The sequence below is a fragment of the Streptopelia decaocto genome (assembly GCF_964273445.1).
Source record: "Streptopelia decaocto genome assembly, chromosome: 4".
NCBI classification, from domain to species: domain Eukaryota; kingdom Metazoa; phylum Chordata; class Aves; order Columbiformes; family Columbidae; genus Streptopelia; species Streptopelia decaocto.
Genome location: NC_138658.1, coordinates 2,857,361 through 2,884,890, shown reverse-complemented (window position 1 = coordinate 2,884,890; position 27,530 = coordinate 2,857,361). Strand labels below are relative to the sequence as shown.

General features: G+C 41.0%; 1 protein-coding gene across 1 annotated transcript in view; it reads right to left on the bottom strand.

Moving 5' to 3' along the window:
• Positions 1–9,305: 9,305 nt before the first annotated feature.
• The window catches only part of SNCA (synuclein alpha), a 50,497-nt gene continuing 32,272 nt past the window's right edge, over positions 9,306–27,530 (bottom strand). The window contains exons 5-6 of the mRNA XM_082051011.1: positions 10,524–10,613; positions 9,306–9,918 (exon numbers count right to left, since the gene is read on the bottom strand). Of these exons, the coding sequence (XP_081907137.1) occupies positions 9,886–9,918; positions 10,524–10,613 (123 nt within the window). The 3' untranslated portion in view covers positions 9,306–9,885. The remainder of the gene's footprint in view (positions 9,919–10,523; positions 10,614–27,530) is intronic.

Below are 27,530 nucleotides of genomic sequence, written 5' to 3'. Positions count from 1 at the left end.
TAAACAACGAGGATCAGCAGGTGGATTAGAAACGAATGGCACAACATAATTGCAGTATGCTACCCTGCACTGAGTCATCAGCTGGACTCCAGACTGATTTTGTTAACGTTATTGCCATCAAGCAGTCAGTTGTTTTTCCCTGTCTAAACATGTTAGTGATTACAGCCATTCTGAGACAGAAGGTCCAGATTTTCAAGCACATGGTATCACACAGTATCACAGTATGTTTGGGATTGGAAGGGACCTCAAAAGATCATCTAGTCCAATCCCCCCATGGAGCAGGAACGCCCAGGTGAGGTCGCGCAGGAACATGTCCAGGCGGGTTTGAATGTCTGCAGAGGAGGAGACTCCACAACCCCCTGGGCAGCCTGGGCCAGGCTCTGCCACCCTCACTGAGAAGAAGTTTTTTCTCAAATTTAAGTGGAACCTCTTGTGTTCCAGCTTGATCCCATTACTCCTTGTCCTATCATTGTTTGGCACCGAGAAGAGCCTGGCTCCATCCTTGTGGCACTCACCCTTTATATACTTATAAACATTAATAAGGTTACCCGCAGTCTCCTCTTCTCCAAACTAAAGAGCCCCAGCTCCCTCAGCCTTTCTTCATAAGGGAGATGCTCCACTCCCTTCAGCATCTTTGTTGCCCTACGCTGGACCCTCTCCAGCAGTTCCCTGTCCTGCTGGAACTGAGGGGCCCAGAACTGGACACAGTATTCTAGATGGGGTTTCACCAGGGTGGAGTAGAGGGGAAGGAGAACCTCTCTTGATCTACTAACCATCCCCCTTCTAATACACTCGAGGATGCCATTGGCCTTCCTGGCCACAAGGGCACAGTGCTGGCTCATGGTCATCCTGTTGTCCACCAGGACCCCCAGGTCCCTTTCCCCTACACTGCTCTCTGATATGTAATTTCCCAACCTATATGTAATTTTCCAACACACACAGCATACCTACCAGCAACTAAGGACCAAAAAAGCAGCAGGTCCTTCTCTCCTTTCTTCCCAACAGACCTTCCTCTTCTGCATTTCTCTCTTTGCTCAGCATCACCTCCCTGCACATCTCCTTTGTCTCAGGGTTTGGCGTCAGTGCCAGATCCAGAAGCCATTTCCTAGGACCCACAGCTGGATGCTGCGCAGTGTCCGTGAGTGCTGGAGTTTCTGTGAGCACCTGAGGCTGCGCTGAGCTCCAGGACAGGTAAGGACAGAAAGCCGGAGTGCATGGCTGGGGATGAAAAGAGAAAGGAGGCTTCTGGTGTGAAAAGGACGGACTGGAAGACTTCCTTTGCTGGGCATTTCTACAGTAGTTTTTCCCAACATTGGAGGAGGAAGAAGCGGCTTTTCTTTCCCCACTTTCCTTGCGGACTTGTCACTGGGTTTTTACGTTGCTGAAAGAAGAAAGTAAAAACTCAGATTCAAAATCAGGGCCCCCCACAACGCCACACCCTCTGCCTCCTTTAAAATGAGCACTGAGGTCATGCAATGCTCGTGTAACACAGGAGAGGCTTGCTTAAAGTCAAGAGCTGATGCAAGAAATATAAATTTACTAATATAAAATAAAGATGTCTGATATTCCTGGTACAGAGTTAAATAAGGTTTTCTTAGAGCTGCTTAAAACAGAACATGTGTGTTTTCTTCCTTTCTAGCAGATGTTGTTTTCCATCGGAGTTACGGACTACAAGCGACAAAAGGATTGTGACTTGTAATCAATAGTAATTTAAAAATCAAGAGCTTGTCTCTGTGGTGTGACTGCCCATAAGTACTGGGCAGGCTGCAAGGACAGTAACCTCTTCTGAAATCAAAGAAAATCTTCCTAGCCATCCCCATCACACCGGCCCGTGTCCTGACATCTCTGGAGCTGGAAATTTATGCGATCAGGTTTTTAAAAGTATCCACAAAAAGATGCTGTTTCAATACACAGGTGAAGTGTTCGAGGTGGTAGCACAGGAACCCTGGCTTCCTGGAAACACACTTGGACCAAAGGTTGTACCTGTCTGTAACCTGTTTGAAAACAGCACATAAATAGTGACACACAACATTCTTGGTAGGGTTTTAAAAGTATATTCAGACGTGGCCCTGAAGAATGATGCTGGTTTTCAAGATTCCCCATTCCCCTCAGAAGCTGGGCGGGGGGGTGTGTGTGTGTAGTTAATGTAAAAGAATAGCAATGATAAATCTACAGACTAGAATTTGCAGGGTAGGTTTAAGACATTACCATCAAGATAGTACCACGGACAATTTAAAGACAGTTGCAAGGTAGAAATATTAGAAAGGTTTTACTAGAGTAAGCGGTGCTGGAAGTAACATGAGAAATCTTACAAATTTCCATCCAAATTTAAATCCCTCACAGGATAGAGTGAATTTTGCCAAAATCTCATTTAGCAGAAAATAAAAAAGGCTGCAAAGTGGTTTAGGAAATACAAGTGTGGTTTTCCTTTTTGTTTTGAAACCTTACAGCTTTATAAACTTAAACTTCTTTTAGGATTTCTGAATAGCAAAGTACTACACAAAGTGCAACTCAAAGGCAACAGCAAGGTGACCCTAGTCTCCTTTCCTGAGAAGGAAATCAGACTGACAAGCATGAAAATAAACTGCTTGGATTGCAATGAGCAGAATAATTAAATCTGGACTCTAAGGTGTGTATGACTTTTAATTGTCCTTATAGTTAAATGTGGATTTTGCTTCTCCAGTGCCTGTTCACACCTGGTTCTCACCTGGGCCGCTTATTCCAAGGTTCCCTCTGCAAACCCAAACTCACTTCACTGTCACGGGTAACTAGAATTACTGATACAGAAAGATAATTACAGAGAAGCCACTGCAATGCTGGTTTCCATTCTCTAGCTCTGTTGCTTTATTTCTCTTCGGATGGCCAAGCTACCTACTTATTATCTAGTAATGTACCCACAAAAATTAACAGATTCATAACCATTTAGTCTGAAAATAACATAAATGGAAGAGGAAAAAAAGGCAGATAATTTTTCTTTACATCAGCACATCTCCAGTTGCCCTGACCCTACACTTTCTGGATGTTGTGTCTTTAAAGAGATTCCACTGGGAATTAGGATGTGCAAGGTTACGGCCTGATAGCCGACGCATCTTTGGCTTTGTAATTGAGCACTAGAAGATCAGCAGAAAGACAAGGACAAAAGGGAGAAGGGAAGAAAGAAAACGGATAATTTTTGCAGTTTACATTTTTGCAAACCCATTCTTTGCTTTCAGCTTATATTGTGAAGTTGGAGGAAAAGACCTGCTGTTCATCTTTTCCACCAGTAGAACAATAAATGGGATATTGAAAAAACTAGTGGTAATTTTTTTTGTAAGTCAGCCTTCTATAAACAATATGACTTGGACACTTCATTAGTAATACCTGCATGGCACAGGAGAGCCTGCGGTCTCCTTCTTTCACACTTTCCAGTTCAGTTGTCTTGATCTTGTGCTGTGTTTCTTAAGGTCAAGATGGCCATTCAGCCCTGGAAAAAGACAAAAATGTATGATGGGAGAAGACAGAGGAAAAGGAACGTCAAACTGTGGCAACCAGCTACAAATTCATTTCCAGTTCTTTATCATCTTCTGACATATGTCCATATTAGTCGAGGGCATCAGATTAGCTTCAGAACTGGAAGCAGTAACACATCTCGGATCTGTGAGCACTTTACAAGTACGGTTATTTCTGGTTTACAGTTGGGGTCATAAGTTCAGCTGGGGTGACTTTCCTACCCCAGCAATTAAAGGAATTTGAATTAAAGTCTGCCTCTGTATCTTGCATCACCAAAGGATGCCCTTGCTGTGCTGCAGTGCTGTAGGAGCTGCACTTGCCCATTCATTTAATTTTCTAATGGCAACTCTTCTTCATGCCCATCCCAGAGAAAAGAGCAGAAGACAGAGGTGAAATACTTTGCAGGTACTGAAGAAACAGCAGAACAACACTTCTCACCTCTGGAAAGCACCCACTTGATGCAAAAGTTCTCCTGCAGATTTCAAGAGGGTGTCCAGAGGCAGCACACTTGACTCATGAACCTCTAGTTTAACGGTATTACCCTCACATTTCACTTACGTTTCAGGAATATCTGGGCTCCTGTTGTACTAGCAAGTGAACAGTCATGGAACAGGCAACGACCTCTTCTCCAGCAACCTTGTAAAACGTATTATAATAAGAAGACAAGACAAAGTGATTGAAGAGAGAAAACAGATGGGCAATTTATCAACATGTTAAATGCCGTTGCTCCCCAAAGAGCACTCCTCCCTCAGTCAATTCTCTTCTCATCTATCCAGCTGTATATTCAAAGATAAACCCCTTTATATGTATAGCTTCTCTATTCACAAGAAAGAGGGAGATTTCCCTGACTTAACATGATGGTTTACATAAAGAGCTTGTTCATGGCCATGTAGGACCCAACGTCCCACTGGCAGTCAGGGGTTCAGAAAAACCATGTTGTTCCTGGGACCAGAAGGCCAACCCCACATAACAGAGGTTTGCCAAGAAACCCACCGTGTAACTAGGCAATGCTGGGCTTGCTGCTTTTATTATCACACTCAGTCAAGTGGAACTGGCACCATGACAAGTGCTTCAGCCCCTGAAGGAGCATTAAACAGAACATGGGTGAGAATAAATGCAATTCTCAGTGGATGGAGCGGTATCACCAAGGACATCCAGTCCAGAAGTGTGGTAGCAACGGTGCATCTTTGTTAGCATCACGTATTTCACTGTAAGAGACCAAACAATGTTGGTAACCCTGTGCTAGAGCTAAAATAAGCCACATCTAGATTTGCAGAGTTATGGGGTTATACCTGCAAAACTGTAATACAGGTGTGGCCTGTTAATTGTGAGGCTAGGGTTTGGATTATTTGAAATGCTTCAGCTAGTATTTATATTAAATGCCTTAAAAATGCATTCCTTGAATCTGGGATAATGCCCACAAAGAAAATCATTATTACAATGGTAGCTCTTTATAGTACTTAATGGCAATGCCCATACATACCCATATAAGTGCACAAACACACAGAGTATCTGTTAAAAAAAACATATATATGTATACTTTTATATACATGCACAAACACAAACTCATAGAACACTTTTCTAAGGGCAAATACTTTGAAAAAGTACCCAAAGCAACATGAACAAATAGGAGGAAAGAAAATCATGTATCCAACGTGATCCAGGATGGTGTCCTCCTAGTGATGTATAAAATCATGTTTCAGACGTTCTAAAATGCATTGAATTTGAAAACATGAGAGGACAATTCCTTTCTTCAAATATTTTCCACAAAGCAGGCCTGTGCCAGGTGCAGTTGGCAGTGAACAGATTATAAACAGGAAAAGCTCATCTGTCCATGAAATGCGTTAATACGGGAGATCTGTCCCCTTAGCACACAACAGCTGCCTCCATGCACGCTGTCACAGACGGGAATTACCGTCATATTTGAATGCGTTGAGCTTTCACAAAACTGAGAATGATAAAAAAAAATGGAAGGTTTTGAATTCACTTCCATTTATTTCCCACCTAAGAACATCCAATTATTCCGATGAAATCTACCGCAGTCCTGCTGCAGATCTTCTCAGTGAGGGTGACAGAGCACTGGCCCAGGCTGCCCAGGGAGGGTGTGGAGTCTCCTTCTCTGGACACATTCAAACCCACCTGGACATGTTCCTGTGCGACCTCACCTGGGCGTTCCTGCTCCAGCAGGGGGATTGGACTAGATGATCTTTTGAGGTCCCTTCCAATCCCAAACATATTGTGATACTGTGATCTGGGCCAGCAGGGAGCTCGGCGGAGAGGGGGGGCTGAATAACTAGGAGTTTTGTTTCAAGCATCTTGTGATTGCTCCTAATACCTTTCTTCGCTAACAAAAGTTGCCACTTACTGGACTGAGATAACGGATTTTATTTCTTTTTGCCTTTATTACGTACCATTTGTAAACTGTTGTCTTCTACATTTTCACTGTTTACACGTCAGTCCTCTCTTACTCAACAGCACTGTCTTGTCTTCTTGCTAAGGCTGCTCCTTGCCAGATTTTTCTGGTTTGGGGAGGCGTGCAATGTAAGCGATTCAGCAGGATGCTCTCCTCTTAAACACTAGCACTAGATGATCATCTTTGTTATTTTTGCAAGGCTTCATAGAATTTGACAACTGCAATTCACAATGATAAACAACAGAGGATAACAGTCCTATGGGCATTGCACAATTCCCTTTTCTCTGCGGGAGACCGATAAAATCGGCTTTTATACTTTGTTTTGTATGTGTTAATCTAGAACGCTCACCAGTCAATTGCTTTTGTTTTTGTGGTACATTAGATGGCAAAAAAGACACAACAGCTGGAATAAGATTTTGCAACGAAATTGACACTCAGCAATGGAGACCTTCTGAAAATATAGCAGATTAGTGGAAACAACAAAAAAAACCCAAACAAATGGAGGAGAGAGAGAAAAAGGAAAGAAGTTTCATGACAACATTCTCATTAAATCTCAAGCTAATAATCAGAAATGCATGAGTGCTCTGGCCTCTTGTAGAGAGATCTCCTATGTTGGAGCTGAGAAAAGCACACTCACAAATCTCAGACATTCACTTTTTCCGCAGAAACGTAACCTATAGGTGCATCAGATGCCGATAGACTGACCTATTCGGAGATGCAAATATTAACAGAAAATGCTGAAACCCCACTTCTATGCCTCCACCCGAGGAAGCATTTTCAAAGCATTTCTTCCAAAGTGGAAGAAATCTCATCTGACCCAGTTTCCTCCCATGTTTATTACCTCCTGGCTGTCTCATCTGAGGTTCCACCTGCTGTTTCTCCATCTGCCAGCCTTTTTTAGATCAGAAGAACCTTCGGAGCTACACGGTGAATGTCAGGAAAGCTTGAAAATGTTGTTTATGTCTGCAGTTAAACAGACGATATTTTTCATTAAAAATGCAGCATAGAGATACTAAAGGCCAAGACCTCATTTGCTTTTGGTTACCATAACTCAAGACCAAATCTGCTTACGTGAAAACTGATGCTATTAGTTCAGACCTGTGTATACTTAAGCAGAATGATAATACCCATGAAGACAACTATTAGCGTACCTTCCAGTAATATTGAAAGCCCCAAGCCGAGGGCCAAAAAGTGTCAGATAATTTAGTCCTGGAGAGGATTTAGCTGTGGGATTTTATGGTAACCTCTGTTTTTCTGCTACTTTTGCTACTCTTACATATTCTGCAGAGGGAACGTGATCATCTCATCTCTGCCATCCTGGAGTTCTATGCGGAATTATCAACATCCATGGAATGCAATGGGAAAAATTCCCTTTATTTTCAGTGAGGAAGGGATCAGAGCCCTGGAGCATCATTGAGAATAAAAGGTTTCAGCAGTTATTTTCTCCATAAAAGGACACAGAAAAGAACTGGAAACTCAGCGCATCCGTATGGACTGCCACACATCACTTCAAAGTCATTACACCACAGGCATGTAACACAGAACCAACATAATGATTTACAGTAATAACAACATTATTACCATGTTCCTAATTAGGAACTATTATAAGACCAATTAAAGCTGTCAAAACGGCAAAAAAGAGGCAACTAGTGTTTTTTCCCTGGAGGACTGGGGTACGGCGAGTCTCATTATAACTCACAATTTGAGGACAGAAGATTGCTTTCAGTTTGAGTAGAAATCTAGGCTCTTAAGGAAAAGAGGGCTCCAAGCTATAATCCTGTCTGGCAGACGTTGCTTGAGCAAATGTTACCACCACAGAAGAAGTGGTTTTTTAACAGGACAGACACTTTAAAAAAATTAATACAGCCGTATTTATGTAGTTCAGCTTTAGCAACCAACACAAATCTGATATTTGCAATCCATGCGTTCATCGCACTGCAGGAGATAAGACATTGGCATTTAGTTTACCTGGAAAGGATGGTCGTACGTCCCTTGAGGAATCTAATTAAGCAGCAGGTTGTTAGCAGAGCAGCGCATCACACTGTGCTGCCATGGTAACCGGGGTCCCAGGGACTTTCAGGGCCATCTGAGGGCACGTTTGCAACAGGCACAAGAACTAAACCTGTGCTACGTTCTGAACGACCTGACAGCTCTGAACGATTTGATGGTGTTAACCTAGGAAAGAAAACAGTTAACTCCCACATGTTCAGACAATGGGCCAGTCTCAGGAACCAATTTATTCTTATTACTGGTTTTTACAACGCACTGCTCTCCACAGCATACTTAAGAAGTGCACGGCTTATTTGCAACATGCAAGAGCTTAATTTGGTTCCCTGGTAGAGAAACGATAGAGCAGTCAAGACCTGTGTGCTGGGGAAGAGAAAAAGAAGAATGGAAATACATATTGTACTTAGACTGCTATTTGCAGTGCTGTTCAAAGATGTCCAAGTCAGGAGATGCTTTTGACATGCTGCCTGTTGAAGGAGACTGCAAAGTGTCAGTGGCTTGTTGCAGGTTATCGTGAGAGATTTCTGCAGAAGAGCACAGGGCTTGAGGCTCCATCAAGCAATTTGACTACCCATGAAAAAATATTTGTAAGCTGTTTGAAATGATCAAGGGGATTTTTAATTGCTTTGAAAAAAACCAGACGGATGGCAATTGCTGTGAAATAAATGAACTTCCTTAGGAATATGCGTCTGGGACATGGGAAATTGAAGCAGTGGTTCTCTAAGCACCATGAAACCAATATGTTCACGCCATCAGAACCATGACCCAGAACACTGCAAAGACTGCCTGGGAAGGAAGTGCCAAATCCCAACTCAGGATTGGAGAACCTTCAACAAAAATCACTGTACCATTCAGATTAGAGGCAACGTTTCATCCAAAACAACATAATAAAACATGAGAGAAGTAAAAACATCTCACTTTTACTATATGGGAAAGTATCCAGGCAAGATAGTAACTAAAATTATCATGTCTAAAAACAGGCAGTAGACTGTACTTTTGCTAAATGGGACTTTATACAAGACAAGTTGATTCCAGCTAATCCATTGCCCTCCTGTATATCCCAGTGCTTTAACAACCTCCAAACAGTAATTATTCAAAAGGGCCTCACCATTTCCTCATCATCTGCTGCAACCCATGAATGGCTTCATTCCCTCTCAGGTTCTCAACAGAAAGTTTGTGAGCACTACAAATGAATTATTTTGTCAACAATTTATTCCAGCTGAGGTACCAGCCCCAACACCCTCATTCTTTACCCAGTTTTTCGTACAGACTGTGTTTGCTGGTTTTATCCTTCGCAGGAAGCTCACAGCCCAAATGCTTCAACGTGGGCTTTTGGAGATGAAAGAAAGAGTTGTAAATCATCACTATTTTAGAAGTTCATTTTTAATGGCTTACATTTTATTGGCTTCCGTTGAACACTATTATTTACAGACACAAGTTAATAAAACACATCACAAACCAATAAATTTTCAACAGCTAATATTTATAGGTGCATAGTTCATGCTCAGTTACCTTTTTTATATGTATAATACATACACGTATATATAAAGCTCTCACAATAAGTCATCTCTGCACAGAAAGAATGGTCATAGGAAACAAATAATAATTGTATCATAAACAATATCAAATTACTGACAGCCTATCAACAAAACATGTACAGAGTTAGAAATAAGCAGTAGACACTTAGGTGTTTTTATTTAATGTTTTCTTTTTTAACTTTTAAACTTGAAGCCACAATATCCACAGCACAACAATGACCCTGCCAACCAGCTTTTATTTCAGCAGGAGGGAAATGCTGAAACAAGGTGGATACAGTCACAGATACTCCAATCATTGCTGATGGAAGACTTCAAAATACACCGTAAAAACTGTAAAAAAATGTTACGACTGGGCACATTGGAACTCAGCACTTGTACAGGATGGGACGTCTTTAGTAGTCAGTGGATTTCAGGAGATATAAAGGAAGGAAAGGACTCTCATGCTTCAGGTTCATAGTCTTGATACTCTTCCTGATGAGGAGAGCAGAAATCAGTGCTACTAATATTTTAAATACATACATCCCACTTCCCCTGCTCGTTCTACTCCAAGTGGATCCAATGACAATCCTCTCATTTTCAGCCTAATTATCTGTGCTCCCCTAAAACTGCCCATGTATTATGGTGTCAGATATTGCAGCAATATTTTAGATAGCAGGTTCATAAAACTCAACAAAATAATTGACTCCCATAATTGCATTAACTTTAGAGTATAATAATGAATTATTGTGTTTTACAAAGCGTGATGCTTTGATGAATGACCAAGTTACTAAAGCAATCTATGGAGACACAATTTTTCCCCATATTCCCTATCAGACGTAAGAAAAAGATACAAGTTTACTGTGGATTACTCAGAAATGTTTGAAAACACACGTCGTATTTTCCCATTAAACTCCCTCGCTGGCAAAAAGCAATGGATTTTCTGGTTCCCAGCTCCGTGCCTCTGGGGATTTGGCCCAAAGAACCACATTTGTGCAGCTCAGAGCCCCAGCCCGTGCCAGGCTGATGGAACCCGAACGTGCAGCCCTTGCCGTGTCCTCCTCCACCCGCATCCACAGCAAAACCCACCGCGGATTTACCTCCGGAGGCATTTCGTAAGCCTCGTTCTCAGGATCCACAGGAACATCTGCATTATTCACCATTCCTTCCTGCAGGAAACCTTCTTCATTCTACATTTAAAACAGAAAAATAAAAACCACAGGCTGTACTGCTTGCCTTGTCATTTATCCCAAAACATCTTTCCTCCCCATCAGTGGTTGACTTCTTTGCCCTGTCCTTTGGTCGCAGGATGTGAAGAGCCAGAGGACATCAGCTCCAGAAGATCTTCTCCATGTTTCCCAAGGATATCCATGAGAACAACTACTATCATCTCTCTGAACAGCTCAAGTGCTGATATCCCATTTCTCTCCTGCAATGAGCAGGCCAAGAAGTCAACCCGAACAAAAGAACAGTACCACCACCACCCTCATCTATGTCTTTGGACAGTATTTTAATCCCACAGAAAATGCTTTGGTCAAGTCAAGAAGCAAACCAAAACAAGGGGTTTTTGCTTCTTAAGAGAATGGTCTGCGAAACACAGTTTCGCACAAATTAAGTAAGTTGTGACTTAATTTCTGTTTAGTTACTCAGAGGAATATAGTCACAGGTATGCAAAAGCAGATGTAAATCAGGCCAAAGGAATTAGGGAGTATCAAGACACACAAAGATATCTATAGAATTGAATTACTATTTTATGTTATAGACAAATCAATCTTCTCATAAATCATGGTTTATTTTACAGTTTAAGCCTTTTCACACCGCATCTCAAAGTGGCCAAAAAAGGGAGAACAATTGTAATTCAGACTATTGCATGTGCTTTTTTTCCTCCAGTTTTGGAACCTAACTGTATCAATAAAAGCTTTTTGCCTTTCATGGGTCACACCTCTATATGCTTTCTTATGTCAGCCAGCATGTTACCCTATGGAGTATTAGTACATCACACATGGCACTACCTGATACCCAGATTCTTCTTTCTTTTTCTGGGTATCTCTTATTGACCGTTATAGAAGCACTTCTATTTCACATAGCAATTTTCCTAAGAACCTCTTGGCATTAATGGGATTGCAACAGCGTGAGGAATAACTTGCCAAATAAGATTAAGTGTTGCCTTAGAACTATACATAGTATTTACCATCTGAAACATACACATTAAAAGGGAAAAAAATTCCAATTAGGCCAATTCCAGTAGTAGTTGTTACTACAGAAGTTCACAGAGAAGAAACATGAGTTTTGCCAGAACAAAGACTGCTGGGAAGGAGATGGATAGGAAAATAGGCAGACTAGCTCAGTGGAACTATTTTGGCTATGCTGATATATACCAGTTGCCAACCTAGACAGAAATGCACTAAAAACAATTACAGGCACTCAGGAAGAAATTGACTTAAAAAAAAAACCCTGCAGGGTGATAGCATAGACAGAAATACAGTATTAAGTAAGTCAGAAACCAGACTAATGAGGTAATTATTCAAAATCTGCAATTTACAAGATAGTGATGCTAAATTCAAGTTAGGATATAGATAAAATGAGGATAAGGGAAGATAAACCTGAAAATCACCTCTGCGAGTTTAACACAAAATAGAAAATAGAAAATAATATGTCATTCCCTCGGGTTCTGTTCTTGGTCACTAAAGAGAAGAGTTTGGCAAGTACCTGCTACCTGTTAACACCTTGCGCTGCTCTATGGCATAGATAACATGGACAAATTCCAGAAAGTCAAGGGACACTGATGAATAATGTTGTTAATATCTTTATTTAGACTCGTGTCTTCCAGAAGAACTGATAATTTTGGATGTTCAAGATGACAGGTAACTTTTCAAGCATGAAATTATCAGAAAAACTGCGCCAAATTACAATTCTGCCCTGTCTTATCAAAATGCTTGAGCTCCTAAGATTATTTGATGTGCAATATTTAATTCCCTATCTTCTAAAAAAAAATATTTTAGGAGTATTTATGCCTATTTGCTTTCAATGAGAAGTAGCATCAATCTCAATCAGTTTTGATCAATATAGCTAAACACTGTGTGATGCAAGTTTTAAAGCTGTGCGCTCTATCTCACATATCCACTCTAAGGACCTACAGCTCCAGTCTACTGTTCTCCCACTTAATGCAAAATATACTTTAAATTCTGTTTCCCCCTATCATTAAGGAACAGCTTTGGCTAACAATCAGTACATCAAGTAAAACCGTGCCCAAAAGCAGTCTCTAGGTTGCACGAGGATGAAAGCATGCAGCTCCATGTTATCTGGAGCAGGAGAACAGATGGCAAGTGAAACTGCCAGGACCATTAGCAACGATGAAGAAAAAGATTTGCCAGTCGAATTTCAAAGGAAAGCTTCAAAGCTCCTACTCTGTTAGCAACCTTTGCCACGGGTCTGGGCTGTCCATCAGGATTAGAGACAAAATGCCTAAAAAAGGTTCAAGTTATCATCTCCCAGGTTCCTTCAGCGAGTTCATGGAGATTCCTCTACAGCTTCAAATAAAACAATCAGCAGCACCAGTAAAATACGATATCAATCACAACACCGAGGTTTTTTGAAACGAAGTAAATCATAAACCACGCCATCAAGGGAACCCTTTGCCTGGGAAAGGCTTATCACCCTTGTCCAGCTGCAAGCAGTGACACAAACACCACCTGGATGTCACTGCAGTTCAGATGAGAATGATGGGACTCAGTCACATCTGTTATATTTAAATGTATAGCATAGGAGATGACGTGATTTTTAATGGTGGCTCTCCCTGCTTCTGATGTAGCTTTCCTCTGAGGTTTACTCACAAGAGTAAACAACCACCCCCAGCAACACAGAGCAATCCAATGTACACCTTATATTATTATTTACCTCCTTTAAAACAAAGAGATGCTCTCATGATCAATGATTCCATATCCCAATTCATTTATGCAGGAGGAAAACCAACCAACAGCCACTTCTTGTCTTAGAATGAAAGACACGTTTTTCTCTCAAAGCTGCCATTTCTGTTTTTAACACATATCAAAGGTCACTTCCAGAGGGAAAGCCCTTTATTAGAAGATCTGAAAAGCTAAACAAAAGCTTCTGAGATGAAGTCAGTTTTTAACTGAGGACCATGAGATCTTTCACAGGAAAAACACTTTAAAAGGGGAAAATTACAACTCAGGCAATAAACAAGGTATTAAAAGAATGGTCAAGTGAGGATCTCTGCTTGTACCTCAAGACTTCCCCCAAGAAAAAGCAAGTCCCTGCCTATATCTTGGTGTGAAGCATGATCGCTCTGGGTCATTTTGTTGAGCAACTTAGGTCAGTTTAGAAATGAAGGGGAGCCAGCGTCCCATCGTTGTAAAGTGGTACATTTGAATGGCCCCAGACTCAGGGAACAGGTATGTAATAACCGGTCTACAAGAGCCGCAAGAATGTTAAGTGGAACTTCTAATTTTAATTGCTGCAATGGCTCCAAAGTGTTGACCCCCACCTCCTTCACTATGGGAAAAAATCCTGCTCAGCAGTGTGTGCGACAGTGTGAAATGACCCACTTTTACAATAAAATAGTAATGTGTCTTCCAATGCCAAATTACTGCCATCAGAAATAAATTATTTTATCTCAAGTCACAGACAAAAGCGACTTCAAAAGGAAGCATTGTAATTGTAATTTATTGGCTGATCTAAGGATTATAATTTATTATCTCTCTGTCTAGTAACACTTTTTTTTTTCCATTATGAATGCTGAAAGAATCTTACAGTAATTTATATTCTCATTATTACTGGAGACTAATTCCTTCTGGAGTGATTCCATATTCTGAGGTAAATAAACATGGCTATCAAAGTGTCAGCTCTTAAAACATTTATACAGGCAAGGGGAGATCACCCTAAAGTCACAATCCGTATGAACTCAACACCAAGAACAGCCTCCAAGGATGATACCCGAGTTCTGTCTTCATTAAATAAAGCTAGAACTTAATGATACATTAACGTGGCTGACCACATGAACTGTAAGCAATGGTACATATCAGCCAGCATGGAAATGAACAGCCTTCTTTGCATTTGGCTCCATTAAGTGAGTAAAGATGATTTTAAACAGCACGGTCCCAGTCAAAGCTGCGAGGTTATTTTACCATACTTTATTTAAAACTGCTTGACATAAGCAGACTTCTTGAAGCATTACGTAGTGACTTCAGCCATTTCCAGGGATGTTTTAAAAGAAAGATCTCTATAGGGAGTGAAGAAAGGGCAGCGTTTTCTCCCTCTGGAGCATGAAGGGATAAGCTAACGCCATCAGCATTGACTCATTTGCTTTCACTCTCCAGCTGCCAGGAGCACTAATGGTTGCACGGTCACCTTCAAAGGCTGTAATTAATTGACGGGACATGATGTTAGCACACTTATTATCAGCGAGCATCTCTCTTTAAAGCGTTCCTTCCATTCCAACCTATTACAGCACTTTACCTAGCTGGGGAATTTGGAAATGTTTCTTACAAGGAAGAAACCAGCACTTGCTCTGAAAAGCTCCTGCAACAGTTATATGAACAACAAAGGTTTCAGGAGCATTTCCTGCAATTGCAATCTATTCAGCAGCAGATCAAACACTACAAAAGACTAGAGAGTCAGCTTGCATTTTAATACTTATATTCCTGGAGTTTCCCTCTTCATCTGGGAGCCAGTATACAACTACTCAGAGCTTTCACCTGCATGGGGAAAGATTACTTCTTAGTCCACTGGCACGAAACACAAACATCAAACACCTCTTCAGCTTATTCCTCTCCTGTAGAATAAGAAATAATTATTTTTACCTAAGTGGAAAGAATTATTTAATTAAGTTTACGTAGTAAGGTGTAGAAGGTGAGGAGACTCCTGAAGGACTAGCATCTAAATATATATAAATATAAATATATATTTTATATATATATTTTTTATATATATATATATAAAATATATATCATATATAAATATAGTACTTGAGTATCTGTTTTTATTACCCCTCCTCTCCTGGCACCATTACTGTTATTTTTCCCCAAATCATTCCAAATAGATATCTGGGAAACACCAACTTAAAAGCCTCCAGTGAAAAATATTCCACAGCAACCCCAGGCAATCTATTCCCATGTTTAATTAAAGTTACCATTAGCATCTTTCCTGGTGTCTAACCTCAATCTCCAACACTAACATTTAGTACCAGTATTCCCAGTGGATGCTGTCCCCTTTCTCCCTCTAGCACGGATTTGAAACTGGAAAGACTTATCCTGACTCATTTCAGCCTTCTCTGAACTCAACCAGCTCTTTCTGTTCATGCCGCAGAGTTAGGAAAATGTTGAGCATCCCCTACCCTTGTTGTGCTTGTTCACAAGAACTATCAAAGCAGCATAGAAAGTTAGTTGTCAGAGTTGTTGGAATGATACTTTCCCTTCTATTATTAACCCCAGCAGTGCCCCAAAACTCCAGCTGCCAAGCAGGGGTGTGCGCTCTGCCCTGGGAATGCATGGGGGTCACAGCAAAGCTGGCATCAGAAATGGCCACAATTCACACCAAACCGTTGGTCCCATGGTCACAAGGAGCACAAGGGAAGAGAAACAGTCTCTGACTTCAGAGAGGGGCTCTAATCGCACTCCAGCCGCTGCCACATTCATATTTAAGCGTCCCAGAGGAAAAAATTACGCATACGCACAGTACACAAAATACTGTAATTGACATAAAGCATTGATTCTGGTCACTGCATCCAGAACAGCAGGAAAAACTAATTTCTGTCGGCCAGTTTTGAGTGAAATATTGCTTAGCAGTTGCACTCATTACACCCTCTACTTCGGGGATAAATAGAAAAACCAAAACCAAACCACTTTTCTTCAAAATCATGGCATAACAGCCAGGTACACGTGATTTACAAAAGTTCAGATGCAGTTGAGAAAGAATCATTTCATGCATGTTATGCCAATGAGAATAATTATCAAAGCTTATTCCATAGAGATGAGGGTGCTCCATTAAACCAGAGGAGGAACTGAGAGAACACATGTGGCAAACTAATTGCAATCCCTACACTTTTCTCGTACAAGTCACATTCGCAGTTCCTGAAATGAGCATTGATATGCTGTCCAGAGCAATACAACATTCTCAGCTTTTAGGTTCTCACTATGATGGAGCTCTTTTGTATTTTCAGTACTGAGGATGATGCAAAAAACACTGGCAGGATGAGTCCCTGCTTCAAAAAAGGATGTGTGGCTATGATATGACTCCCTGTAGTTTGAAAACAAATGCAAAAACATATCTGCTACCAGCCATAAAGATTTTTCTCTGCACATGCTGCTTGGTGAACATTTAGATAAGAATGAGAGCCAGATCTTGAGAATCACCCATGCAGAACTGAACATAAACAAGTCGCTTGCATCACTGCCACAGCTGGATGCCCAAGTGTTTGCAAATGCTCAAGCAATATCAGTTAGACACCCAGCTGTTGAATTTATGTGTAAATGCCACTTTAGAAATGAGCCATACTAGAAAATACTTATGTAGAATACAAAGCTAAAAGAAAATGCAGTTTACCATGAACAAGCAAACTAAATGAAATTCAGCAGCACACTATATCATCATCTTTCAATCGTGATTTCCAAATAATTTTGTCTCACTTATCTGACGATAAGTATCTGTGCATTCTCATCATAGGGGTACTTCAATGGCTGTCATTCAAGTATGATAATTTTTGTAGCGGTTTAGCATAAAGCCAGTTGACATGTGTAGTATTTCATAATAAGCATTGTTCAACAAAAAGAGTCAATGAGAAACCATACTACTGAAAATAGCAGTGATTTCTGTTAGACACACGCATCATCCCTGTAAGAGCAGGCAAAAAAACGACTGGTTCTTATTCTCTGCTTTAGTTGCCCATCTGGCAAGAATTATCCAAGAGCGGCGGTGGCATTGGAAATTGCACCAGTGACTGCTCTAACGTTATTAATCTTTCCTATGCTTGCAATGTTCCAAACATGTATAAGTAGAGTGTGGATGCTTAGTGGGCTACATTCACCTCAACAGGAGACGCTTCTGCCAGGATGTGCCTTGGACCACCCAGCATCCTCAAAAAGCCGTTCACAGATTATTAGCTGGTACCACAAATATTCTGAAACATTTTTCTGAATGGAGTCTTGTGGGAAAGGAAATCAACACGTTCTTTGCAACAATGACAACAGATATATACTGTGTGCAAGCAATCTGATAAGAGAAGCTTGGAATAACATTACTTATGAAAGCCTAAAATCTGATCTACTTGAACTTCATTTTTACACTTTAAAACTATTATGAGCCCTGATTCAGCAAAAGATTTTCAGCCATATACTTAAGCAAGTAGTTAGTTCCATGGAAATAAAGGCTTCTACATATATTTAATACTAAAACAACATTGTAGTGAATCAAGAACTAGCTTTAGACATTCAAAGCATTTAGAGCGTCAAAGAATGAACTACTTAATATGCTAAGGTATGACATCTTTGAAATCTGATGCAAACCATTTTTCTCCAGCGAGATAGACAGACTCAGCATTTATCCATCCGTAATTTCCCCAATTAAAACAGTGAGAAGAGAGCTCTTCTACAGTACCCTCAATGCAATAGCAGCGTTAAGATTCACACATAAAGGGACAACATTCAACAAAGTGTGTTCCTAATGCATATTCCAACAATCCTATGGAAATAAAGATTTATGTAAGCCAAAGCCACCTTTGGAGACAATGTTCCCCCAATGACTCTTCACTGCAGAACAGAACCCCTTCAGCACCAAAGTTATTTTTTTATACTGCTGCTGATTACCCTGTGAGAAAGACAAATGCTCCAGTGCTTTGTGTTGTGTGGGTGCTGCTCCCATTTCCCAGCTGAGCTGGGCCAAACGTTTATAGGAGGGGTGAATGTTCTAACTGGGCTTGGATCAGTGCAATGACTCAGTGAGCACTGCACACGTGGGAGGACTTCAAGCATTCCACTGTGCTTCTCATATTCTGGCTGTCACAAATACAAATGGTAGAGAATTTAAACTCATTTTTATCTTGTCGCCTTAAAATCCGAAAAGGGACCTTTGATCATTCAGCAGCCTCTTAAATATTTAGGAGTTGGGAAGAAAATATTTTTTTTCTTTCATGATTGTTTAACTGGCTTCAAATCTAATACTAATTCCTTTATGTGAATACAATGTAAAAACATTTGCCCATTTCTCCAGCAAAATGAAAAATCCTCACATTAAAATTGATCTATCTTCTAAACTTTAATGAAAAAAGAAGACAGAATTAACACAGAAGATGGGGTTGTGAACCCCATGAGCTGTGTAATCTGTATACACAGAACTTATGTACATCTTGGGTGCTTCTATGAAATACATTTCAATTAGTGTGTCCCATTTGAAAGCTAAGTGCCTTGTGAATGGTGGCTGGAGACACGCTCAACCCACTGAACACAGAATTAACACCGCCCTCTTTGAAGGTACAGGACACCCTGCAGCACTTGAACACGTTAATCCCATTGAAGTGCATGTGATTGTATTTCATCACAATATTCATCACGCACTATGAGGCTATATGTCTCTTTTTTCAGCTGTGAGCTGAAATTGAACACCTGGGAGCACCGAGATGTAACCAGCTCTGTTGGTCAGGCTCTCAGCTCCTCCATCCTCCCGCACAAACCCTCTCCCGCGCTTGTTAGCGTGTCTGTTTCGTTAATGACTCATCTCCATCATAAAGCACCGCTTCAGACTCTCCATTAATCACTTTAAGCACGCTGGCTTCTGCAGTTTGCTCAGAGTCCCCACTCTATGAATAATTCAGGCTTCAGTCTTACAAACAAAGGGAAGCAGTTTGTGGGTCTGGCCTTGTATTTCAGCAATGACTTTGTAACTTGCCAGAAAATACCTTAGGGTTGTAATCCCTTATTCTTCAGTCCAGTGTTGGCTATCTGCTGGATATTTGTTACCAGGCAAAATCTCACCTTTGCAATGTGATTGCTGGGTGGCACGGGTGGCCAGGCAGCCACCGCTGGTGCATTCCCAGTGTCGCATTCGTACGGGGCTGTACCACACCGCAGAAAAAACTGACTTGCTTGTTCAACAGTATGAAAAACCTCGAGAAAATAATGAATACACTGCACTACAAGGGCAGATGAAGAAAAAAAATCTCCCTTGACATATTCTGCAAGAGGTGCTCTATGTGTTTTGAGGACGAGTCACTGAGAAGCGCTGCAGGTTGTAGGAGGAGCGTTGACTTTTGATGAACTATTGCCAGTTTCTCCTGCATCCCAGTCACCGCTAGATTCACAGCTACTTCTTTACGTCCCTTTCCATTTCAATTAACTGTTTCTTAATTATTCCCACAGCAGCTTCATTTTATTCCATTTGACAAATGACTCTTTTTATTAACACTAACTGCAAAGTAACTTGGGCTCATACTCTAGATTAAAACATGTTTCGCACAAATAAACACTAGAGCAAAGTGCACCGTTAGCAAAAACTAACAACATGTAACTGATGTAAATTTATGTCCACCCATCAATTTGTTCTCTGATAAAACTTCAAACCCACTGTCGATCATGCAGACAACTCACGAGGCATTATCACAGAGACTAAGAGATGAACCCTCCCTTCTAACTTCATTCACTGACACGTGTACCAGTTGATATGGAGATCAGAACTCAGATAGAGCAGCACAAGAAACTTGATAGATACATAAGTGATGTGCCACTCCTTGACGTATCACTTTCTCAAAATACATATTTTCTACCTATCTAGAACTACATATTCAGCAGGTGTATATCTGAGCAGTTGCGCTGACTTCAGACCCCACGATCTATCACTTATCTACCATGACAGATCGCTTATCTACCGAGACTGTCATTTACCCCATATCATTGCAACTCTAAAAGCAAAATTCATTAAGGCTACAAATCTTCTTGGAGAGGCTTTTATACAGTCCTAACTGAACAGACTAATGCAATCTCAAAGGAAGATCAGTCAATCAGTCAACGTAATCTGAATTCTCCCAATACGTATGGATTAAAGAGCCGAGACAGCCCTGATCAGGCGCAACCTCTTGACTGCACTGCGTAAAGAAAGATCATTTTGGTAGGGAGTTGGCTCTGAATAATCCCACTAGTTCTTATAAAATACAGAAGCCGGTCTACAGCAGCTGATGGTGGTTTGGTTGTACACAAAGCAAAATTAAACTTGTTCTTCTATACAGTGAACATACTAATGGAAAATGATACAAAAACTCAGGGATGCTATTAACATACAAACCAAAGTTCACATTAAGGAATACACAGGCAAAGATTCACTCAAAAAAGTTAAATATTTTGTTTATATTATAAACCTGATAAGCCTCTCTGATGTTGAAGAAAAAGTAACTTCAAATAATAAAAGTTTAATGATGCGAGTGATCCTAGGAAAGGAAAAATTCTCATTTAGTTCATCTGTGAGGGCTGATGTTGCAGGTGTTCATCACGTCCTGGGTTTTACTCTGTGAAAAATAACAATGTGGGAATCTAGTCTCTTCACAGGAATCACAGTTGGAACAGTTATTTGGATATCAGGTTTTGGGCTTGTGTGGCCTAGTAACTGTTCCTTATTTTTATCTTCTTGTGTCGCATCCGTCATAACTGCTTTTCATTAAGACACTTTTAAATGGTTGTATTTTACTTCATTTTAAATCTCATGAGCAATTTCCACCTCCGGATTATAAAACTGAGTTTTTAAAGCACTAATGCTTGTCTTGAAAGTTTCAGAGCATAAAATCAGCAGAACACATTATAATAATACACATCAGTTTGGGAGGGATGCAGATTTCATAACACAGGTTCAGGAAAAAACAAATAGGTGTAATTGAGCACTTGCTTCACAACCTTGCTAAAAAAGTTTCTTGAACCACAAAGACTTCTCAGATGTTTCTGACTTCCATTAATACTCATTTTGCTTCCTTCATACAGTCAAGGCAGAAAGGGTGCAGCTTTACCCGAAAGCTTTATAGCACCAACCAATTTGGTGACTCAGTTGTCAGTTTGCGATGAGAAACAAGCGATGTTTATTGCAGGAATATTTCCACATGCTGTGACAGGCAAGAAAAGTGGAAACAAATTACCCTCTGTGTATATTAAATTAAACAAACAAACAAACAACAAAGTAACCCAGACATCAGCTGAAAAAAACTCGTTTGCATCTTTTGGGGCCAGACCTGCGGAAGTGATGAGTGTCTCTCCTGCATGTCCATTCTACATTTTAACTGCCCCTGAGACTTAAAATCTCAGTAAGCTATGCAGTAGGTGTTCAGGTGTCCCAGCACGGTGCTAATTACCAAAGAATCTTTCCGGTTCAGATAAAACAACTTTTTCCCTCTTTCCAAAACACATTTCTTTGCTTTAGTTATGGCAATCTGATGCTGCACAATAGCCCATATTTAACCAATTGCAAATCAGAAGTTGTCTTTCTGCATCGAGGTCTAACAAAGTAATTAACTCTAACTGCTGAGCTTGCCAAAATGCTGAGTGTACTGACCCTGCAGAAACCCCTGAGCTTCCCCTGGGAAGTTTCAGTGGATTAGTTGTACATAGTGGAATCTTGACACCAGCCTGTCTTTACTGACATGTCTACACCAGCATCAGCCCTGGGAATGCAGTTCTTTCAGTAGTATGGCATACTCTGAAAAACTTCCTTATTTATTTATTCATTTTTGACTGTAAAAGCTGTGTTGACAGCTGGGATGAAGTTCCTCAAAGAGCTATACCCGTATCTCTCTGCCTTCTAAACACAATATTTCCTTGGACGTCTATTACAACCTCTCATGGTGCAGACAGGATCCGTTCAAGCTTTCCATACGCTCAGCTCTAGATTGAATTCTGCATTTGCCAGGTTTGGGATAGCATAGATCTGCCAGCACGTCTCTGACATTTCTTTCCTTTCCCAATTGATTATGGGACTGTGTACTTAGTTGTTTTCTCCCAGTACCACACGACTGCTGAGAAAGAGTCTATTTTGAGGTCTGTAAAGTTCATAAGCAACAAAAATGCCCTTTGGTGCTTGCTCTTTACAGGAACTGGCTCCCAGTGTCCCTCCTGGACCACCTCTGTTTCCCAAACTACTTCTTGAGGTTCATTTCAAGTGTGGAGCGATGAGCTTTGCATGGCTACAAAGCCAAATAATCCCAGAGGTGTGCCATGGTTTAGAAGTCAATGCCATGTGTCCTTACAATTTCTGTTTTCTTTGGGAAAAGTTGAGGGAAGGAAAAGCTGAAAATAAAATGCTCACTGCTAATGCAAAGCAACATCTTTCAAGTGCCAAATAAATCTCTGCATGCATGCAGAGACACTTTAGGGAACACACGGTGACATTACCAGATGTGACAATAACACAGTCTCTGCTTGGAAAACAATCATTATTGTTATCACCTATTTTTTAAATGAGAGAAGGAAAATGCTCAAATTCAGGTAATGTTCTTCAAAGGGCTACATTGGAAATATGAAGAAGCAAAGTACTCAAAAAAAATAATCATGACATGCCATCTGCTTTCCGTTATCTTCTAACATCTATCAGCATTAGCAGTGTTGCTAACATTACTCACCCTCCTCATGATACTGGGTGTTTTTCTCAGCTCCCATAATCAAAATTACACAACTGCATTTTATTTAAAATAAATTGTAAATGTTCCTCTCCACCTGATGGCTGAGAAAACTAGTGCAAGCCAGAAGCTCAGAAAAGCGAGTTAAAATTACTTAGATTCGGACTGGTAAATTTATTACAATCTTAAGCATACTCCAGGGACTATATTTCCAAGTACCTCAGCTTCCGCAGGGATACCAAAGGGATAACCAGCCTTAAGATCCAGGGTAACATAATGAGCCTCTCAAAACTCTGGTTTTAACAGAAAAATCCTGCTGCAAGCCCCATTTTTACATTGGCCTAGCTCTTGACAGAGAAATCAATTGAGCGCTCTGCCTTTGGAAGTTCGGCAATATTCAGACACTGGACCGAACATCAATCACAAGCCTATTTTCTCCTCATCCACACACAGTCCGTGTCTGGGAGCAAGGAGTGAAAGCTCTGCCCCTCCTGCCAACTTCACGCTGCTCATCTGCTTTGCACGGTTTATATTTTTATGTCAAGTGAAGAAGGTTTTTGCTATTCCTGAACAGAAAGTGTGTCACGGGCACTGCCTGCTGACAGCGGGGTGCAGCTCATGACAAGGACCACAGGTGCTGGTACGGTACCAGCACACCTTGGGCTGGCAGGAGGAAAAGGGCAGCCCAGTGCTGCTCACAGGTACTTTTTGGGAGACTCAGCCTGGCCGAGCTGCCACCTGAGCCATCTGGGTCTCTTTTTGTGTGGCAGCACCTGGGCGATACCTGCAGCACCCCTGCTCGCTCCACATTGCAGCCCTGGCATAGGTGCTGGCCAAAACCTCAGCCTTGGCCTTTGATAAGATCCAAAGTCTTTAACCACGTTATCCTGCCCGGCTGTTTGAAATGGAAAGTCAGGGCTGTGCTAGGTAAAACCACTCCATCCCCTGCACCCTAAGTGACAGCATGCTTTGTGTTCAGTTTGGGGCTCCTCATCATAAGTAGGACATAGAGGCGCTAGAGACAGTTCGGAGAAGGAAACGGAGTTGGTGAGGGGCCAGAGCACAAGTGTGATGGGAGCGGCCGAGGGACCTGGGGGTTCAGCTGGAGAACAGGAGCTGAGGGGAGACCTTATCAGCTCAAGTTGCATCAGGGGAGGTTGAGGTTGGATCTGGGGAACAATTTCTTCCCCAAAGGGCTGTGGGGCATTGGAACAGGCTGCCCAGGTGCTGGAGTCACCATCCCTGGAGGGGTTTAAAAGGCATTTAGATGAGGTTCTCAGGGACATGGGTTAGTGCCAGAGTTGGGTTATGGTTGGATTTGATGATCCTGAGGGTCTTTTCCAACGGAAGCGATTCTATGATTCCATCTTCAGAAGTGCAGAATGTTCTGTGACTTATCTCCAACTCATGCCAGGCCTGTATCACCTGTATCACCTATCGCAGCCAGCAAAAAGACAGCTTGCCCTTTGCTTCGAAGCTATTTTGATGCCATATGTGTAAAGGAAGAAATATGCACAAGCCCAGATAGCTGGTGGAAGCAGGCTTGAAGGAACATGACATGGCCCTGCATCTCCACAACCCTCACACTCAGCCCAAGCACTGGGGTTTCAACTAATAATACTCATCAGCTCAGCTTTAATTACAGCACCCCAGCGTCCTGATCCCCCTCAGGATTTCTGCATGCACACATTTCAGTTCATGTACCCACACAGAAGAATGAACACAAGTACACACACGGTCCCTTACAGGAGCCAAGCCCTGGTGTTTCCCTCAGTGTGATTTGTAGATGGCGATTTTCAGAGATGCCCATCTTTTGCTTTCTATATTTTCCAATATGAAGTAGTGCAGTCGGTAATTTCCTTACAACAGTTTCAGGTTTCTTCCCCAGCTGAGTCAGAAAAAACCCAGGATTTCAGAACATTTGAGTGTTTCTTATAAATTCACCCCCTTTCCCCTTCACTGCTGAGACTCCAACCTCAATAACACAAAGCCATTCCTCCTACATACTTAAGACCACTGAGCTCATTAATTACTTTAGGAACTTAGTGCGTTCCTGCTGCACAGCTGCACGCCTCAGCCTGTTTTCCAAGATTCAATTTTGGTTTGGTTGCCTTTTTTATTACCTAATTCTGTGCACAGAGGTTTGCTGTGTACCATGTGCACTGAGCCACAGTTCTTCACAGTAGGAAACGGAGAAGTTGATAGAACAGCAGTATTAAAATTAATATCAAAGCATTTATTTGATACGTCAAATAAAACAGCACTAAACCCAGAAGTTCCTAATTATATTACACCAGATTAAGAAAGCATAGGCAAAATGTGTAAAAAAATGTGTAAAAAAATTTGAAATGTTATCAGGTATATTATGTTTTGCAATATAATTTAAGTGCATAGTAGAGCAGAATTTCCTAAGCTTTAGACAATTATATCATTATAGTTTATTTGCAACAAATAACTCTGATAGGGAAGACAAGAATTTGTAACTAGCCTTCAAGGAATTATTTTGGATGGATTATCTGAGATTGATTAGCTATTAAAAACAAGACAGGGACTTTATTCTTACATTAAAAAAAATCACATTTCTTCATTTAAACAGGTTTTCAGTGGGAGCTACATGGAAGTTTGTGTATCACCCAAATAACGCTGTTCAGGATGATTTTTTAACCTTTTTTTGCCAAAACATCTATTGTACAAGCAAGAACACTGTCATTCTTTCTGGAATCCCTGGCACCTCTGTTCATTGCCCTTACAAAATTATGAGCAGAGCGTGCAATAGTACTGGGTTCTCTTCTGCTCCAATGACTAAGTGGTTTATTTTCTCTTCCTGAAGGAAAATCCGCAGCTGAGTGTTCAAAGTGCAGGTGAGTACATCACCTGTCATTTGTGAGCTCCTCCTCGGGACATTTGGTAGGCACGGCACCAAAGCCCGGCTCTAGGGCCAGGCTTTACCGGGCAGCTAAAGCCCAGCTCAGGTTGTTCACAGCAGAGTCACACCGGCAGAACTTGCAATCCCAGATTTTAGTGGTGCAGTGATTTCTCCATCAGTTTCCACCAGGAGTCATAACTCGCTAAACTTTTCTCTGAATATCCATCCAACATGCTGTAGCCGATTTCCATTTCCCTGCTACCCCCATTCTAACTCTCAGTTTGTCTTTTGATTCTTTTTTTTGAATCAGAATCTTTAGTGTTTCTCATTCTGTTCAAAGAAATAACTGAGAACCATAATAAACCCACTTCCTTGCAGAATTATGTATCAAAATGTATTTTAATAGAGAACAAGTTAATTGAAATGTAATAGGTGCTGAACTCTCAGCAGAGGTACAGAGAAGTTATTAAGCCAACATAGTGAATAACACATCTCCTGAACTTCTGAAACTGAGGCCATCCCTTTTGCTTAGTGACTACAGCTACAACCTTTAGAAAAATCGGATGTGTTTAAATTAGCCCTGCTTCTTCTCAGTCACTCTGTGCTGCTAAAATTACTTCTGTTTGAGAGGCCTAGCTAAGAAATTTATCCTAACTAAAAGATTGTTCCTTTTGACTAAAAGCTAAGGGGTTGTGATAACTTCCAACTCCCCACTCCTGAGCTGTGGTAATACCAGGTGTGGGCTCCACAGAGAACCATCTCCCCACAGTATTCATAGTTAATAAAGCTTCTGTCTGACCTGTTCTAAATTGTACTTGTGTTGTTACACTGTTTTGAACAGAACAGAATGATATTTTTCTCAGAGGCTCAAATGAAACCAATTATCGTATTTCATTTCCCTTCCCCAAACGGAGCAATAATTTTAGGGCGGCATTGTAGCTGGTGAAACAGGACGTCCTACAAATTTAACAGCAAGAAATAGTTCCCAACAACATAATGCAAAACTCTGAAACTTACCGTGTTTTTCATAAGCCTTAACATCCTGTACTCATCTATTCACATCGTATTGAATCCCCCTTTTTGGAAAAGGCTCCTACACGCACCATGATAACAATGATGACATTTGCAAGTTTTACCATGAGTCTTTTTTCTTCTCAACTAATTTTGTCATGGTAGGAGTATGTCACTTATTTATGGCATGCATTTGGGTGGAACACAGGGATTTAATCACCCGCTTGAGGAATTTTTGGTTTTGGACTTTTTGGCCAAGTCTGCGTTCATTTAGGAGCGGTTCAAAATTAGTAACACTGAGAAGCCCAATTGGAGGCACTTTAGAAACACCTATTTTGGGGCACTTCTAATTCATCTCAGATTAGACACCCTGAAGTTAGAAGACTAATTATGGGTCACTCAACAATTGCCTTGGAGAGCGTCCTAATTATTAATGCTAAAATGACATCACTTATTTTGTTGCTGCTGAGAAGGAACCAAAGTGCTGGTGCAAATAAAGCTTCACTGACTTGCTTTCTCCACTGCCAAGGGTAGGCTCCCATTGCACAGAGAGGAGAGGCTGATGGGAGATAATTGCATCATTAAAAAGCTAAAATGGGTACGTCATTCCTCTTTCCCAAGGAAACTCTGCTT